Source organism: Ischnura elegans, chromosome 5 (assembly GCF_921293095.1).
Source record: "Ischnura elegans chromosome 5, ioIscEleg1.1, whole genome shotgun sequence".
Lineage (NCBI taxonomy): Eukaryota > Metazoa > Arthropoda > Insecta > Odonata > Coenagrionidae > Ischnura > Ischnura elegans.
The window spans coordinates 60,489,126-60,508,525 of record NC_060250.1 but is presented as its reverse complement, the minus strand read 5'-3'; the positions used below and the strand labels follow the sequence as shown (position 1 = coordinate 60,508,525).

The following is a 19,400-nucleotide window of genomic DNA, read 5'->3' as shown; positions in this document are numbered from 1 at the left end:
ATCGCTGGAGGCCACCTTACGGATGAAATTGCGAGTTGGGAAGTCGGAATGGGGTCTTTGGCGCATAACGGCGCGGCGAGACATCTGACAATGAGACTTGGAAAGAGGGAGGCAACAGCGTGTGGAGTGGAGGCGGATTACGAGTGAAAGTAGGGACTACAGGGGTGTGTTTGTCTGGTATGCTCCCATGCCCCTGATTTGGTTGTGCCTTTTGCGGGAGGACAGATAGGGATAAAGAGAGAGATAGAGCGCAGCATGTTGAGACCAAAGAGAAAGTGCTTCGCCATCCTCGGCAAAGGGAGTGGCCGAACTTCGGTGCAGGCTCGTGAAAAGATCGGACGCAGTGGGAGCGATAAAAAAAGATAATCCGGTGGATTTCGGAGGGAGGGGTGAAGAGGGGAAGAAAACTCGATGAACTAAGAAGACGCACTACTCTCGCACAAGCATGAAATAGGATCACTGCAGGAACAAGTGACTTTGTACGCAGCCACGCGCACGGGTGCAAAGTTAAATACACCAAAGGATGAAGTTCACCTTGAAAAAACAATTGACCTAGCCGGGATTCGAACCCGGATCTCCCGATTGCCGATCAGGTGTTGTTGTTCGGTAAAACCCATTCCGAAGTTCGCTCTGAGGAAATGGCTTGGTGGTGTAACTGGTTAACCTGACCGGCAATCGGGAGATCCGGGTTCGAATCCCAGCTAGGTCAATTATTTTTTCAAGGCGAACTTCATCCTTTGGTGTATTTAACCATAAAATAGGAGTTTACCGAGAAAGATGCGCAAGCTGTATTCACCAAATTCGTTAGCAGAGATTAATGACACTGCGTCGAGTACTTGGCGCAGTGTACCTACGATACCTAGTGTCCCAAGTATCCTAAAAATAAAAATTTTCGTGTATATATTCGTGATAAATATGATTTAAAACGGTAACTTACTTATGACTTATACGTTGCCCTATCTAAGTCATCTTTTTTCTCGAGGAATAACTCGCTAAAAACTTAGGCATATAACACAATTTGAAATGTTCAGGGTATACAGAGTGGACCAGTTTCAATATCTGCTCGAAACTCAAACTTAACAATTTTAATAATGACTTCACATACTTCTACGCTTGGTCGCTTTTTTAGCAAGTCAATACCTGATTATTACTCGTTTTTTTAACGTTTCAGTTTTTTACAACCATAATCAGGACTACTCCGTAAAAAACGGAATCAGTACCTACCTAATACCTACAGAATGATTATTCCCCGAATAACTTCTATAATAGCAAAATATGCTCTAAAAATAATGAGCAAATCTATATGGTAATGGATGGTTGCAACGAAAACGAAACGTCGGAAAAAAAGAAATGCTAGTTGTCAAGAATTAGGTATTATTTACACTAATCATGTAAACACAAGTCGAGACATAATCGATCACCTATTGAAAATTTACCTCAGTATATTATCGAACGTAAACTTTATATATTTAAGATACAGATAAATATTGATAATTTTACAGGCTTAAATCTATATAAATTTGTATATGATAATTTAAATTTAAAATGAGTATTTAGCCGCGAAAAAAGATAATATACAACTGGTAGAGAAAGAGATCTGTCTCCCTTGTAACGGGGATTAAGTGAAATAAAATATGACTCCATTATAGATTGAGAATCATTTTGAACAAAATTTACGATGAACACGAGATGCATCATTACAAGTTAATATTATTACAGTACCTCAGCTGCAGCAGATACAACATGAAAACTAGTATTTTCCAGGCACTAAGGAGGCGATATTTAGTGTTCCCTTAGCTTTCAATTGTAACAGTTTGACTTAATTATATTCTTTTGTCAAGTTTAATCATATTTTACGCTGTATTTTTTCTATGAGATTCTCGGTTGTGGATAAAACGATTTTAATTTTTAAAGAAAATTAAAGTTTGTGAAATAATGGATGTTACGAGTATATATTTGGAGCTCAGAATTTTTCGATGGCAACATTTCATTTTGAATCGAGAGAAACATTTGGAGTAATTATAGTTGCAATGATTATGAGCTGAAAAACAACTGCTTAGAAGATAATTTGGCACATTGACAATATTTAACTAAAACGTCACGGCACTCGGTCGAGTTTTATTAAATTAAATATTTTGTGGACGAGTTTTTTATGAAATACAAATTTAACCATAATCATTACTGCTCCAAAGGTCGAGAACTGAGAATATTTTTATCAAATTAGTGGTGAAAGGGGCAAAAAAGGAAGGAATATTGAAAATGGAATAAACAAAATGAAATGTATCAACGACATGGGAATACTCATTTATTTAGCGGAATATCAAAGCTATCAAGTTTCTGAGAAAATCTCTTTTCCTCTTACTTACACCAAATGATGTATTGGTGAAATACGATTTTCAACAATTTGAGATAAAATATTTCGTGATATTTCAAAATTACAACGTTCGTGGGCCATTCGCCATCTTCATGACATTGAATGGGCCATAATAAATTATAAAATATTAAAGATCCTTTCAGGATTTTCTTCCTTCTTCTCCTATTCCTCTTCATGATCCTTTCAGGAACGCCAAATTTTCTTAACACCAATATTCATATCATCAAATATTAAAACAAAAATGGAAGAGGATACATTTTTTTATATTTTCACTATAAATATCGATGTGAGCATCTACATAAATTTGACGATAGGTACTGTAAAGCGATCAACGATTGGGAAAACTCTACTTTTTGTTCAGCAGCTTAAGAAAAGCACCTTCATTTAAATTGAAATGGGTCAAACCAGTAGGGTTTTAATATTTGTCAGGGATTTTGCTCCTCGTAACAGTCGAGAGAAGGTTGAATAATCTAGGTCGTGGGGGTACGTTAAAACGAATAAAATAAGTGGCAGGATAACAAGATGGGAGGATGTCGTGAAATTTTAATTGAAAAATTCGGAAAATGACATTCTTCAGATGCTTGCGCGAAGTAGCAAACTACCGGTGGCGTAGCGGGGGAGTGGATTTTGGGGGATAAAACCCCCCCAGAGCTCAGAGAAATTTTTAAATTTAATCCATTTTACTTAATTGGATAAATATTACTCATTTAATAGAGTAAGGATTAATAATATACTCATCAGAAAGCCGTAAAATTCACCATTTTTAACCATTTCTTTTTAAAATTTTCTGGGGGAGGGCCCCCGCACCTCCCGCTTCTCCTGTCGGGTATTCCACACCCCCAGGCCCCCCGGAATAGTTACGCCTAAAAAAACCCCTAGCCTTAATTCCTTGCTGTGCGCTTTTATGTACTCTTGTGTTTCATATAATACATGCAAAAAATGATAAGCGGCATATCTCATTTTATCATCAACACTATTTTTGCGTGGCATTGGACACCGGAGTAAACTCATTATATACCTAGAGCAGTATCTATAAAAATTCTTAGTCAATTAAAAGCAAAAAGTTGCCAAAAGTATGCAGACTAATTACGCAAATAGCAAATAAAAGTCATGAAAGAATACTTCATTATATACGAAAGAGAAAAAAACAACAACAAATTACAAAACCCTTATCAATTAACAGTGCATTGTGACGAAAGTTTTATGATCAACCGAATGATTGCTCTCTTAATAATATAAAACTATACTAAAAATACTCGTATCCAAGTTAATTAAAATACAGAAATAACATTTACAATTGTCTTTATAAAAATTGGAAGCTTGAGGGCAATTAAGCGTTTTCATAAAATAGGCTGGATAAAAATAAATTTCTAAATGAGTCAATGCTTTATTCAATACGCTCAATAATCTCGACATGTGACTATTTTTGTGCACAAATCGAGCAAAATGATTGTCTGTATACATAGCGTATATAACGTTATAAAATGAAATGTAGCCATCAGTTAGGAGAAAGATACGCTCGAGTGTCGGACAAGCAAAACTTTTAATTACAATTCTATTTCAACAACGTAAGAGCGGAGTCCAATTATTACCGTATGGTGGCGGAGCATATGATTCTGTTTTCAATTTACATAGAATTCCAATCCAAGTGCGAAAAGGCAAACATTATATTGGAATGAAATATTTTGGGAGGAAATGTCTTTTTTTTAATCCATATTTTAATTTTTTAAGCTTTCATCTTCTCTAGTAAATAGGCCATTTCTGAAACCGTAAACCAGGATCAGATAACCAATATTGATGATGAGTGCTTTTAGCCTTAAAATTCGTAATTAAGGCTCGAGAGGAGTTTCTTCTAGCGAAAAGTTTATTTAAAATCGAATTCTGTTGAAAGGCCAATAGCTGGCTAATCGTTAAGATCGTTAGGAGGATACTAACAATCAATTATTTGTTTGCATCTGAGAGTTTGAGGTGCAATTTTATAATTTACTAAATGAATCATAAAACTTTTAGGAGGAAACACATGAAAGAAGAAAAAGAGGTGTTTGTGGCGAAAGACTGTGAAGGAGCCCGAACAGACACCGGCGTAAGGTTCATAAATTACGGGGTGATTTGCGAGGAGGAAATTTGAGGGGATGGCGGTTGATAGAGTATGGGAGTGGATCAATTAAATATTCTGCGGTAGCTGACGATGGGAGCGTGTTCGGTGAATTCGTTTTCAGGATAGGTATGCTACTTAAGACAGGCGGGAAGTTTGATGGATTAATGCTCTCCTTTCATTTTCAACCTCGTCATGCGCATTTTAAGTCAGCGCTCACTGAGGGAAGTCGGCGAAGGAGGAAGTGTCCGTCGTAGGTATAGACAAATGACTGAAACTACTACCGATTGGTATCCTTAAGGAATAATATTGGGCCATTACTAATTGACAAATATCCAACGATTTGATCTTTAGATTTTACTTATTTATCATAAAATCTTCCAAAATCGTTGGCACAATAAAGTACGGTTTCGCTAGTAGTGGGCCCTGGTCGCTTCCATTGCGGTGAGGGGTTTCCCTTCCCGCCCTTACATCCCTATCCCTACCCCAGAGTCGTCGTCGGGCTCCTATCGCGACGGCGCCTCTTTCCTTTTTCCTTCCCTTCCACACCCCACCCCGGGATCGCGGGCGTATCAGTTGTAGTACTGGGTCCCGGCCCCGGTGGTTGTAACCTTCAAAGAACCCCCCTTGGTGCTAATTGACATACTGGCGCACTATTCTACAAATTTATTCAGCACGCGTTTAAACTCACAAATATCCTCACATGCAGTGGCGTAACTATGGGGGATGAAGGGTATAGATCCCCCTCGAAGCCTATGAGAATATTATAGTATACTAATGTTTTCCCTGTTGTGATGATTTCCCGCCGAATTACGAGTGAAACCTAAATTTGAAGGGCCAAAATTATTTAAAATGTATTTCCAGGCCTGTCATCTTTCAAAACTTTTCCCGTTGCCTGGGGGAGGGGGGATCGTTCTCCCGGACCCCGCATCCCTCCCAAAGCATATCCGTAGTTACGCCACTGCTCAGATGAAAGAAAATGTCACCAAAATGTAATTATATTTTACCTAAAGATGACTCCTTGAGTTGAAAAAAATACGTTAATAACATGAATAAATAAAGAAATTTGTGGTATAGTACACCAGCACTTCAATTACTTGATGGATACCTTTCAACGCATGAAGCTTGAATCTGCCGAGACATTCTTGGATAATAATCATTACCCTTTTTTTTGGTAAATCCAAGAATATTTCTACTTTTGTCTTAAATTAGGAATTGTGCCACTGAAAGGGCAGGTTTGTAGCTTCACTCAAAAATATCTCTGCCGTCGTGAACTAGCAAAATTTGCCGCTATCCCGAAAAACGCTAGATAATTTATCCTCTCATTTCTTAAAATTAAAACAGTAATTATTGTTAGACTGCTCTAATTTGTTTGCTTTAAGGATCCCACATTAAAAAAATGAGAAAACGTGGATAATATTTATTCAAGGGCTCTTTTATTCGCATAAATTTATGAATAGAAAATTTGCTAAAAAGATTTTGAAAGTCGTTGGAGCAAAATTATACATAAACGTACCAGATGAAGGAGCACGCACTGACATAAAATCATCCTTCTGTAAGTCCAATTATTTTTTATCGAAATTTACCTTTATTTGTGATGCTTAATGGCCTCACATCAAAAAGGAACCACCATTAATAATTTAAAAAGAAAACAAATCATTATTTTTTATATTTCAAGAACCATTAAAAATTTAGACCCCCTCAATTGATTCATCAACATTTTATTGCCATACACGGTGCTCCATGAAATCTTAATTAATAATGAAAGACACTTTGTTTCTTATTAATATGGAGCCCTTCCACCACGTACGTGCTTCAAGTTTCGATTCCATGAAATTCCCAAGTATTATTATAAAATGCAATTTATGCTTCATTTCCTTTAGATTTCCACACTGGCTCTCTTTGGGGTAGAGGATGTATAGCTAGTACTGATAAAGTGAGGGATTAGTCATATACAAACAATAGAGGGCATCTTTGCATTTATAGCAGCGAAGCATGGACGTTGACTGGAGCAGATAGTCAAACGGCACCAACTTTTAAATGTCGATCTATCGAGGAATGATATAGTGAAATTTGGTTGACTGAGAGTGTGCATAATGAGAAAGTGCTGAGATGAGTAGGAGGGAAAACCCAAAGAGGAGTGTTAGAGTAAACAAATCTTCGGCAGAAATCGTCTGACCCCATTGGAAGTCAAAGAAAGATACATCAAGGTGGAAGGGAAGGTTGATAAACGTTACCTCGAAGAATTTCAATTAATTTTTTATTTTTATGAAAATTAATTTTTTGAAAAAAAAGAACCAGGTTTAAAGAAACTCTAAATCTTGGTCATCATCATTATATCAAATTCTGATTCCCTAAAAAAATTAGAATTTAGTAAAAGTTACATCCAATTAATTTTTTAGAACCTCATAACTTAATCGGAATCCGAAGGTTCATGCATGTGAGGCACTCTGTGAATATTGGATGGTAATTGACTGACATTTATTGGGTAGGAGAAAAGATTTTTCCAGAACCTATTCCGAATTTCTATGATACCGTAATATTTTCGATTTTAGTACTAAGAAAGTATCATGATTTTTTGGGCACTTATTAATTATTTTCTTAGTAGAATTAGTAGATTGAAGAGAAAAATAAAAGACCATAGTCTAAGAAGAAATGCATATGCGTTGAATAAAATAACAAGACAATTCTTCAAGGATTTAAAAAGAATGAAAATCCATGTGGAAAAATCGAAAGGCTAACCAATTAGAGATTTTAGTGGAAAATAGCGTAAATTTAATCTTAAGATTGATTACCTATAATTATGATGGCCAGTATTTAAAATGAAAATTAAGAAGAAAAATAGTTCAATTAAATAATAAAGAAATTTTTAGGCCACAATTATGGAGCTTTAGGTCACATATACGTCATTTAAATCACTGGAAGAAGATATTCAAGAAAAAATAGACTTGGATTGGGATATTAAGAAGTGATAGGATTACTGATGAGTTGAGATTCAGAGAGGGATCCAATTTTGCGATTGCCCAAGAGACCTTTCCTCGGAATTGATATTGAATTATGCCATCGAATTTCCCCGCATAATGATCCAAAGAAATGGGAAGAAAACGAGATACTCGTTCTAAAGGCTATTTTAATTAAATTTTGAAATTTAATCCTACCTATTTCCCAGAAAGATTCAATGATTACACTGATATGTCAACACTCGTCATAGCTATCGAACGATAAAGATATTGTGTTTGAAGTAAGTGTTTTGGGTCAGTAAATCTCTATTTACGGAACTAGACCAAGTATCTACCAACGTCATGAAAATACTGCATAACTTATTACCTAATAGTAATAATAGTCATGTAAACTGATTTAGCTTTTATTTGAGTAAATAAGTGGTATACTGTAAATTCAAGTCGTTTAGTAGCTGTAAAAACTTCGTACCCACTCAGACGCCCCAATAAGAATGAGATTTCGCCGAAATCCGAATCCGAAATCCGAATCCGAAAAATTATACCGTTACTTCTAGGTGACGATACCAATTAAATTGCAACGCAAGAAATCTCAATCATAAATATTAAAGATAAAATAATTGTGACACTAATGGGTACCGGCAGCCAAATTTCAGCTTTAAGATAATTATCCAAAAAACATTGACTTTTCTTTAAAGGAAAGGCAAGAAGAAAATACTTCCACAGAAGGAGGAAACCAAGTTGCATTATAGGTAAACTCATGTCTAACTTAGGACACCGACGAACAGATGGCAATGAGTGAGTTGGTCGCAAGAACCAAGATGGCGGTTTTACTGGGTGATGTCTCTTCATTCGATTTCAACCTCCTTAGTTTCACTCAACGACCTTCATAGCTGTATTCGAGCCAGCGACGTATTAGTGTCGCGGAACGTTTAGGGGCGAATTGTGTGATCCTCGCTGATGTGCCGGCTGGAAGCGGGAATCAAAACCAATTTCGAGCATCACTCGATCGTTAGTGCCACTCGCTGGGGTTAGAAATTGAATCAGAGACGTGAAAGTCCGAATTCAGACCGCGAGAGCTCAAATTGAGGAGAGTGGAGACCTTACGGACAGCAAATGTACTCCGTTCGGATGGAAATTTGATGAAGGAGACTGAGAGCTTAGATCATTCGTCTATTGAGAGTGAATGAACTTAAGTGCGTATTTTAGTACCTGTAGGGTTTCATGAGTCCAATGGAGAGATTGCCGGCAAAGGCAAGGAGAATTTCAGTCTCCTTACACCATAGTGTAATCAAGATATAATACTGAAGGAGTTTTGTGCAAAACTCCTTAGGACCAGAACGGATTTTCATTCGATTTCTTGAATTTTGATCGTGAACAAAAACAATGGAAAATCATAAAGTAAAAATAAAACAATATAAACAATACAACTAAATTCCGGTAAAGTTAAAATAACTTTGGAAAAAAACATGAGTGCCAATAGTAAATAAATTGGAATAAATAATTAAAAGAAATTTCTTGAATAAATTTTTAAGGATTTAAGTTGCTTTTGAATTATCTACTTCCATAATTCTTAAATTTTTATTAATTACTACCAAACAATTATTTGACAAACACATCCTTTTCATAGTTTCTAATTTCCATTTAATGAATCGGCCTGGAGACTTGTAGGTTGATAAGCCCTGGCAACCTATTATCTACGCCTCTAATAGAACATTCATTGCCCGCTACAACCTTTCAAAGAGAGTATTTTGCACTCGTATGTCTGAGTAATCAAAAGCCGTTAACCGGGAAAATGTTAAGCCTGAATCACACGATCATTTTTTGCGTCATTTTCGAATGATCACTCGCAAATGATCAATTGTTTTTCGTGACCTCTACAGTGATGAGGATTCCCATAACTTTTTCCATCACTCGTCTGGTCGCTTTTTCAATCGCTGAAACCGACACGGAAACACCATATGAGCCAATCAGAACGCATGCCCCCACGAAGCGATTGCAGCGCAACGTTTGACAATCGTGGGAATGACATGGGTAAAGATAAACACGCTATATATTTTCGTGATGAGGGTCCTATGACAACGAGCAGTGATATCGGAAATGATGAAAAAAGCGACGGCGGGAGGGACAGTGTGATTCAGAAAAATGATCACTCGAGCGATCACTTATCCGGTCGCGAAAAGCTATCGCTCGAGTGATCACTTTTCGCGACAAAAAAACGATCGTGTGATTCAGGCTTAACTAAGATATCTGTCAAAACAATAAACGGATAAAAAGCACGAGACCAATAACCCTTAAGCTATAAACTCATCGCAGGAAGGCTTTTTTCCTCTCTCAACTGTGAGCGCGCTGGGTCTATTAAGAATCAGGACCTACGAGATCATTTGTTGTTACAGCTTGAGTTAATACGCCTCTCCCTACAGCACCGAGACGGGGCCTATCAACGCCTTCTTTTACAAAAGGAGGCCGGCGAAGCTCGCTGGATTGGATCTATAAATTCCATTGCCAGAAAACAATTGGAGATATCTTTACGGCTCATGAATCGATCTCTTACTCTACGGAGGGAATGGGGAGGATTAACCGTCCGTATATTTCTCCGCCTTTCGCCGTGGAGGTCAGAACAAATGGATGGAAAGTTGTCCTCATTGATGGATGATCACTGCTTTCTCCTCCGCTGCATCCACCGATTCCCAGCGTCCATTTGCGGAGTATTTCTTCACGGTCTCCTAGCGACGGGGTGGTAGGCAGTAAAACAAAACCATCACGTTCAGCTCAACCGTGGAACTACTGCGTCCGTCCTAGAATGCCTTGCGCCATGCGAAACCGAAAGCGTTGAAAGTTTACGATGGGTCAGTGCTTCGAAGAAGTGACGCGTGAGATCGGACGTGGGTAAACAACTCAAACACGAGGCAAAAAAAATAAGGCACCTTTCCGCACGTTTCGGATGTAAAGGAGGATTGTAAGTGCTCTAAATTTAGAAGAATTTTCCGGTTTCAGAGGTGACAGTGAGAATTTGTTCAATATTGGAAGGATTTCCTCGAAGAATTTCAATTAATTTTTTATTTTTATGAAAATTAATTTTTTGAAAAAAAAAGAACCAGGTTTAAAGAAACTAAATCTTGGTCATCATTATTTGATCAAATTCTGATTCCCTAAAAAAATTAGAATTTAGAAAAAGTAGGATCCATTTAATTTTATAGAATCTCATGACTTATTCGGAATCCAAAGGTTCATGGATGTGAGGCACTCTCTAAATATTGGATAGTAATTGACTGAAATTTATTGGGTAGGCGAAAAGATTTTTTCAGAACCGATTCCGAATTTCTATGATACCGTCATATTTTTGATTTTAGTGCTAAGAAGGTATCATAATTTTTTGGACACTCACTTATTAATTATTTTCTTAGTAGGTTTACTAGATTGAAGAGAAAAATAAAAGACCATAGTCTAAGAAGAAATGCATAGGATAATCATTTGTCGTAATGGTTGGATTAACCTATAGGCTATTAGTTAGAGAAAGCTAACGTTTAGTTAGCTAATATAAAATGGAAGATGTAAATTTAAAGAGTTAGTCTAAGAAAAAATTTGTTAGCTCCTAAATAACAACAACCTTGTAACCATATTACGATTTACTAAGTCATACACAGCTTTAATAACACATATTATAGTAGATTCACTTTTCCAGTTTGACCCAAGGGTAAGTCTAACAACCATGTTACTATATTACAACTTACTGACACACACACAACTACAGTAATACAAATTATATTAGAGTTTATTTCAGTTTTACCTTAGGACAAAAAAAAACACATAATCTTACTCAAGGATATAGGGTAAACAAAGAAAAAACATTGTGTACTCACAGTGTAGCTTCTCGTCCAGATTGCCCCTGGACGTAATGGACAGAGCCCGGATAAACTCCTCGAACTCGATAGATCCATCCTGAAAGAAAAAAGGGGTTGCGTAAAAAAGATATAGTACTTGAGGTGCGTCTGAAACCAAGGCTACTAATTAGGTTACGTACGGTGTCGATAGAAAAATAAAAAAAATGTTAAAAGAAATTGATATCGTGAGTGGTGATTAGTTTTTGCCGGAAGTTTGAGAAAAAATATTTTAGAGAGAGAAATTTTTTTTAAGAGAAAAGCAACTTAAAGTACAGAAACTTAATGAGCTCCGCTTTTCATGAGTTTAGCGTGCGTGCGTGATAAACTATTAATTACGTTGTACCGAATATAACTGAAAAAATATTGTTGACAGTTGTTTTGTTTTTCAATCAATCAATTGACTAAGTGATTTGAACCATTAATTGAAATTTTATCTTCAATATCGTGCATTCAACTAATGAACGATGCTTATCATGCAATAAAAATGTGTTCAATGTGTAAATATTTTTTTCTGAAACCCACTATAGAATTCAGAAAAGTATGTATCAGCAACTTTCTACCGATTGTTATGGACGCGGTCTTATGCTTTTTGAGAGCAGTCAATAATTACGTACTTGTTATCCGCAAAAGTCACGTAGTCGTAACCCTATCTATTTAATTTTGATCGAACAGTTTTTTTTACATGTAACTCATAAAAACTTTTTATGAAAAATTCGGGTGGTAAAATGAATTTCATGCTCTTTTCCCAGAATATAAATTAAAGAGATTTTAAAATTAGATAAAAATGCCAAAATTCCTCCCTTTAGGAACCAAGGCTGTCGAATTGAGAAAATATCAAATTTTAAGAATGATTATGAAATGATTTTAAAACATTCTTCGATATGACTCAGGGATCTTTCCATTGTCTCAAATAGCATTTTAAAATTACAACAAATGACAGTTCCTTTTGATACGTATAATCAGACAAGACATTCAATTCTATAAGTATTGAAACGTCATGCCTCGTTATGCCCATATATTAAATCAGCCTGAGCTCAATCTGACCCGATCCCTGGCCTTTCAAAAAATTATTGCAGATCTAAAGATGAATTTATTCAAAATTTTTGCAGAACCTTTTTGCGGAATTCAATCTTCGGGCATTTTAATTTGCAAGCAATTTATTCTCTTGATTTCACATAAATTGGTTTCATCAATTTAGAATTGATGTACAAGTTGAAATTAATCAAATAAAAGACTTCGACAGAACTTAGCCCGTAACTAATCCGCCCTTCGTATATCCGTTTGAAATTATTATTTTTTAATCGAGTAAGAATTCTTACACAAAGGATCGGAAAATAATTTAGTCTGCCTATTAAAAAATCAATACTTCAATTTTTATAATACAAAATGACAGAAGAAAATACTGTTGAAGTTAAGGGAAATCGTTTTCAACTCATTTTATTGCCAATCGGCCCGTAGTTTATTTCAATCCAATCAGTAATAGCTACGAGAAATTTATAACCGAAATTCCGGGCAAGGTCAATTCGAATTTCAATTTTATGGAGCAATATTAATTAATATCATGCAATTCGTCCAAATATTACAACCTAAGCGTGATGTCGAAGACTAATGAAAAAAGAAAATAAATTAATAGATGAAAGTAATTCACCAAGTATGGGACGTTCATAATTTCATTAAGATTAGAGGAGTTTAAAAATTGTAGTTAAACAGGTAGGATATCAAAATATATTTCATGAAGAAATATACTTTAAACTATCATCTATTTCGATCACTCAATATGACGGACTCACATAAAATGCTAAAATGCTTGCACATATATTGGGGGAACAAAGTATCAATGTTTTATATCAACAAAAATAAAACTCGTAAAAGGAGCCAATAAGGGAAAGAAATGGAGTATTAGTCAGAATCACTGAACGTAAATTTTTGAGATTAATATGAAAAATTAAAGGATTTTTTGAAAGTGTTTCACGAGATATCCGGCACGAACAAAAATTATTCTTAAACGATATTAAAATATAAAATTTATGTCAGCGGATAACTTATTCTTAGCTCCCACCGAGATATTTTTGCACGAATATTAGCTACGAGGATGAAGCCTTCGAGGGGAATTTTCATGGTCGTCACACCATTGTTGCGTATAATCCCTCGGGCGTCGGGTACTTACATTGTTCTCGTCGAATACCCTGAAGACGAGCGACGCGAACTTAGTAGGATCTCCTTGGGGGAAGAACTGCTTGTAGATCTTGATGAACCCCTGCAAATAAAGAAGAGAAGAGGTAGCTTCAATAAAAAACATCTTGTATCTTCTCTATGGGAAAATATTAAGCTTCAACAAGAGTCCTTTATAGCGCCCGTATTTAAAGAGATAAGGCACGGCCTTAGCCTTTTCCTAGCGGAAAAACAAGACACGCCACCGTTATTACGTCCCTTAAATACAGCTCTTTACCACTCAAAAAAGCTAAAATCAATGCACGGGAAATAAAGACAAGGTTGAAGTCATTCAAACGCCACGAGAGTCCGTGTGCGCAAGTTGAATATCATAAAAACTACTTAGATTCTAATTATAGCTAGCTGAAAATAGTCTTTAATAAACTAAAACCTCTTAGGCGTTGTTATTTATGCATGTAATTTTTGTAACTGATACTAAATGCCTACTTCGGTCAGCAATTTTAATAGAATGTTGTCACATAAAAAGTAAATTTTGGTGTGAGCAGCTAAAACACATTTCTCATTACTTATTACCTTCCTTTCACTGCCACAATAACAACATTAAATTCACACCAAGAAAATGCCACTATCCAGGGAAATAACCATGGAATAGTCAGTTGAATGACTTTCCGAAGTCGCCCACAAATAAGTGTGAAAATGCCAAAGAGGAAAAGATCATTCTACTTGACCGGGGTTTGAACAAGGGTAGACCTAATTCCTGCCAGCTGTTTAGAAGCTGTCGGGAATTTGGAAGACCCGGTTTAGGATCCCAGTCAAGGCAAATGATTATTCCTCGGAGAGATTTTCAAAGATGAAATTTCTCTCTCTCTTGCTAGATGAAATTTAGCAGCGTTTAAATTGTGCGACATGGGTGTCCAGTCGTAAACATATACTGAGCATGGACACTCACTCACTCCTGATTGTATGTTTCTGTCTGTCCTAGCACTTGTGGAACATGGGCAGGAAAGAAGAAACGTAGAAGAAGGAATGGAAAGGAGATAGGCATAATACATAGTGTTTCATGAGTAATTTACAATACTTCAGGAGGTGGTAGTGGAGAAAATTTTAAGCATTATTTGTCCATACACCTGGGGTCGCAACTCCTTGGATACAGAGATATAGCAACGCAATATTTGAGCTAAATTAAACGAGAGCTTTAAGCGAGTATCAACAATGGGATTACCGAATATCACTCTTTTTAAGATTAACTGTTTCAGGCAATTATAATCGCACATTTTCGTCCAAGTTCAATCAATTGAATGTCCTAAAAATCCAGAGTATTAAATAAAATGTCGAAAAGGCTGGATAACCAAGAAAAGCAGTTTTTCATATTTTCTTTAGTTTTCATTTTTATTTTCAGTTTTCATGGTAATTTCAAGGTATATGTGAAACATGTTTGCGTTGCCATAGCTCAGAAACTATGGAGTTTCGATCCCATGTTTATGGACAAAAAATGCTCAAAATTGTCTCTTCAACCACCTCCTGAAGTATTGCAGATTTTTCGAAGGCGTTGAGGCAATAAAAACTTTGCTTATTCCGTATTATTTCAACCTATTATGTATTTAATAATTATAATAACCCCCACGATAAAGGATTTCCGCCAAGTCATGCCGGCTACTATTACTTATATTGCAGATTCCTCCTGAAATACTCTGCGTATATGGGAATGCGAGAAATGTGGGAAGGAGAAGGGTAGTTGAACATTGAGCTTAAAGGAAGGAAAGGAAGAACGAACTGGTGCGAATGGTTTAACTTAAATTACAATATTTCACCGTTATTCTGGCTGGAATACCCCGGAGGGGAAAGTGGAAATTTATTCGCACAGCCCTGCTTATACGGATCTACTCTTCCGCGGTGTGCATTAACCGTGCCTCCCGAGTTCCGGCCGCGCGCGTTCATCTTCACCGTGTGACAAGACCCCCTGACACTTCAGATAGCATTCTCATGTTATGCGATCGTGGGCGCCGGCAAAACTGTCGCCGAGAAAGCACAACGCTCGCGACTTAATTTACAGGCCTGTTAGGATTAAGTGCTGAAACAAATAATATGGACCTCGGAACAGCCCGTGCGTTACAGCTGGGGAATAGCCATGCGTGGGATAATAATTTTGGCCGGAGAAACCGCGGATTATAGATGGAGAGAGACAAAATTTGGATCGATTTGATGCAGAGTGGATACTGCGAAACGTGTAGAGCGGGTTCTGAGAAACTTCTAATTAATGTCCATGGAAGAAAATGATTCCCATTTCATGAAGATTGCCATAGAATTTCTTTATTCAGTGAGAAATAGGTAAAATGTAAGTTTTTTGATCATCATTGCCGGAAAGAAAAGTGTCGCTAACTGATTGCAGGCTAGTTTATGCTCGAATTTTTTAACGAGAGAATAGTTTCACTGAAAGTTGTTCACTGGGGAGGCCGTGGCTCAAGCTAGGATACATAAAAGGTGGATAAAATGTCGTAGGTCTTTCCGAGAGAATACTATTTGTGAAATATTATCAAGTTTGACACCAGGTAAGGCTATTGAAGCTCTTATGACGATGAGGGAGTTAAGGAAACGCTGGCCTATAGTAGCCTTAACCCGTAGCCGAGCCTGAGAAAATTATTCAAATTAGGAAGGACATTTGATTCGCAGTAGTTTCAGAGAGAAGAGGAGATATTTCCCAAATATTTTCTTCACAAGAAAATCTCTGGGTTTGGGGAAGACTAATATGATAGTATCACGTGTATGATGATAATAAATGGAAAATAAAACAATGAAAAATTACGCATATAAAATGAAAACTGGCTTCACTAGGATGCAGAGACTAGAAAAAAATTCAGATAAAATTGATAAAATTTAAGAAGAATTTTTATTTTTTATTTTTTCTAAGATGAATATATTTTTGGAAATAAAACAAAAAATTGTTTTAATAGGAACGAGACAACATATTTAATAATTAAAATCAAATATAGCTGTATATCAATAATAATTTTATTGTAATTATTGCAAACCAGGGCAGAAAAATGAAATAGAATAAAAGGAAATAAAATTAAAAGTATTATTCAACTCTTGGATTCGCAATTGTGATTTAGGTATGCATAAAATATACGTTGAAAGAATATCAATATCCACAGATGGTTAAAATACTACTGGATAACTTTATAGAGGACACATAACCGTGACCATACGTAAAAATGGAATGTTTTGTTAAGTTTCTTTAGAGAATTCGTTTTTGCCTAAATTATACCACTGATAGTACTCAGTACGAGAATTTGGTAAGATAAGTACGAAAACGTATGGTTTTATTGCATCATAAAGGCGTTATATTCACCAACCACACCAGTGATGAATATTTCGTAATTAGTAATGGGTGAGAATATCGCATGCTCTTAAGTGCCATAGAATTTGAATGAAACCTGATGGACCCCAGAAATAACGAGGGAGCACCATTACATCTGTCGGGAAAGTAAAGAACGATATTTAAAGTCCGAAAAAATGTTGTACTTATACTTACGTACCTTTAGGTGTTTATGGTTTCTTAGAATTAGTTCGTTGCATCAGATGTATAGAATCCTTTGGCTAGAAAAAAACAAAAATTTTCAAAAATTTCCTCGTAAGGAATTCTAAAAATTTGAATCATAAGGAATCCTCAAAAATTTTCTCGTAAGAAAAGAATCGATATTATTTCGTAACGAGAGAATAGTTTCACTGGAAGTTGTTCACTGGGGAGGCCGTGGCTCAAGCTAGGATACAAAAGGTGGATAAAATGTCGTAGGCTTTCCGAGAGAATACTATTTGTGAAATATTATCAATTTTGACACCAGGTAAGGCTATTGAAGCTCTACGTTTTCCAAGCGTTTTCCAAGAAGAATCTACACATTTTAGCAAACAACAGCTGTTTTATTTTGCTGTTTTGAGTAAGTTTTCACGCTTGACTGTATCTGTACATCGAGTTCACAAAGGATACGTTTTAGATTTCAATAGAGAGAACAAAGAGAAGTATCGAGACCTTTTTCAAGTGGAGATGCTCACCCCGACGGGAGGCTAACGAAAGATTGATGATTCTTCGGGGACCGCATAAGAGGGGTAGAAAGAAGAGTGTGTTGGACAGCCCCACGTGATCACGCGTCGGTGAAGCGGAGAAGGTAGGCGTGATCCCGAGGGGACCCCCATGTGAGGGCGGTGGGGAGTAATATATATGGGAAGGTTGGTAGGCCCGTCGGGTGGTGAGCAAATTTTAAGGTGGCGTAGGTGGAAGAGGAAATGCATATTTAATGCCTGGAGTGGCATCAATAACGAATGGGAGCCGTTCGGACAAACCTTTTGACAGGCTTCGAACCGCAACGGGGTGCTACACTGAAGGGCCTCTTATCGGTAGCCATAGGGATATCGGAAGGATGAGACTGGGATGAGCGGTTGAAAAGAGAGACAGATATGCATAGAGAGAGGCATCTGTTTGAGTGAAATTGAGATCGTGACGCCGCCCACCCAAAATCCGTCAGCTTAAAGGTTTAAACACCGACATTCATCATTGATCAGACGCACACCAAGGTCCCAATGACAACGCATCGAAAGACCACCTGGGTCTCTATTATTCAGTCGTCTCCACAAAGGTCGGTTTTTCCCAATGCCATCAAAGCATTGTGAAGGCCGAGGAAAAGCAATCAAATCCGCGCGTACGAGGCATCCAGAAGTGCGGGCGGAGAGATTTAATCTGATCCCGGAGCAGTGCGTCGGAAACAAATCCCGTCAGTAGCTATTCGAGCTACTTGTTTTTCGAGGAGACAAAGAGTATGGCTGGGTGTTGCTCCTAAAAACGGAAAATTTTCCTTTCGGCCTCAACAAGTATAACATCTGTATCATATGTGGTGGTAGGATTAGTCACATCTAACTAGTAGGAACTACCTGAAACGATTTCATATGACACTTTCCAGCAATACTCATTTGCATTTAAATTTAATGTGGATAGAAGTAAAATACTACTATTTCACGCATGAATTTTAATGAGATTTGCCTTTCATCAGATACATGTTCACAAATTAGGTAATTTTGCCAAGTTTGATCATCATGTTCGAAATGCCTTCGTGGACTTTGCATACCGTGTTTCAAGGACTTTCACTCAAAAATGTAATGCTCAACATAAAAAATGCAGCTCATGTTATTTATAATTTTCAAGTCAAGTTTTTTGTAATTTTCATAACATTTTGAGTTATGGTTTACAAGAAAAATAAAAACTTTTTAAAGGATATCTAGATTATTATTACCTTTAAATCCAAATCTATATTTGAATACAGACTATATTGTTTTTCTCGAACATAAGCACCAAGATCGCAGGTACTCGCGAAATTTTGACCCCATAACCGCCCAGCGTAGCCATATGGCTACGGGTCTTTTCTAGAAAACGGTAAGGTATATCACCAAAATACTTGGAATTCTTAAGATGGCCATAGGATTAAAATAATAAAATATATTCAAAATCGCAAACAAAAAGTTTTCTGGGCGGAAATGGGCTAAATACCGAAATTTGGAAATATCTCGCCCATCCCTCATCCTCCTCTAACTTTGGGTAAGTATTTAAAGTTATTTTACCTATGAAAATGTACCTGATGATGTTTAAATGTGATGAAACTCAAGACTTACATGAAAATATACATCCACTATTGCAGTGATTTTGATTACATATTCATAAAGCGAGTACATTACGCTGACCGGCTTTTGATCTTTCTACAACTTATGCATACTAGGGACATCGACAGCTTCTCACGAGGCTTGCTGGAGGAAATCATTAAAACGATAAATCTTGGAGCATAAGATTTGCTCTTCTTTATTGAAAACTTGCCCAAAATGAGAATTCTATGAAACGCTTCCTCAAATACGTCGCTGAGGAGATAAACTAGGTT

The 19,400-nt window shown here is 36.6% G+C and overlaps 1 protein-coding gene across 2 annotated transcripts in view; it reads right to left on the bottom strand.

Annotated features, from left to right (window-relative positions):
• The window catches only part of LOC124158960 (frequenin-1), a 733,415-nt gene that overhangs the window by 16,262 nt on the left and 697,753 nt on the right, over positions 1-19,400 (bottom strand). For both annotated transcript variants that reach the window (XM_046534399.1, XM_046534400.1), the window contains exons 4-5: positions 13,478-13,567; positions 11,290-11,368 (exon numbers count right to left, since the gene is read on the bottom strand). In XM_046534399.1, the coding sequence (XP_046390355.1) occupies positions 11,290-11,368; positions 13,478-13,567 (169 nt within the window). The remainder of the gene's footprint in view (positions 1-11,289; positions 11,369-13,477; positions 13,568-19,400) is intronic.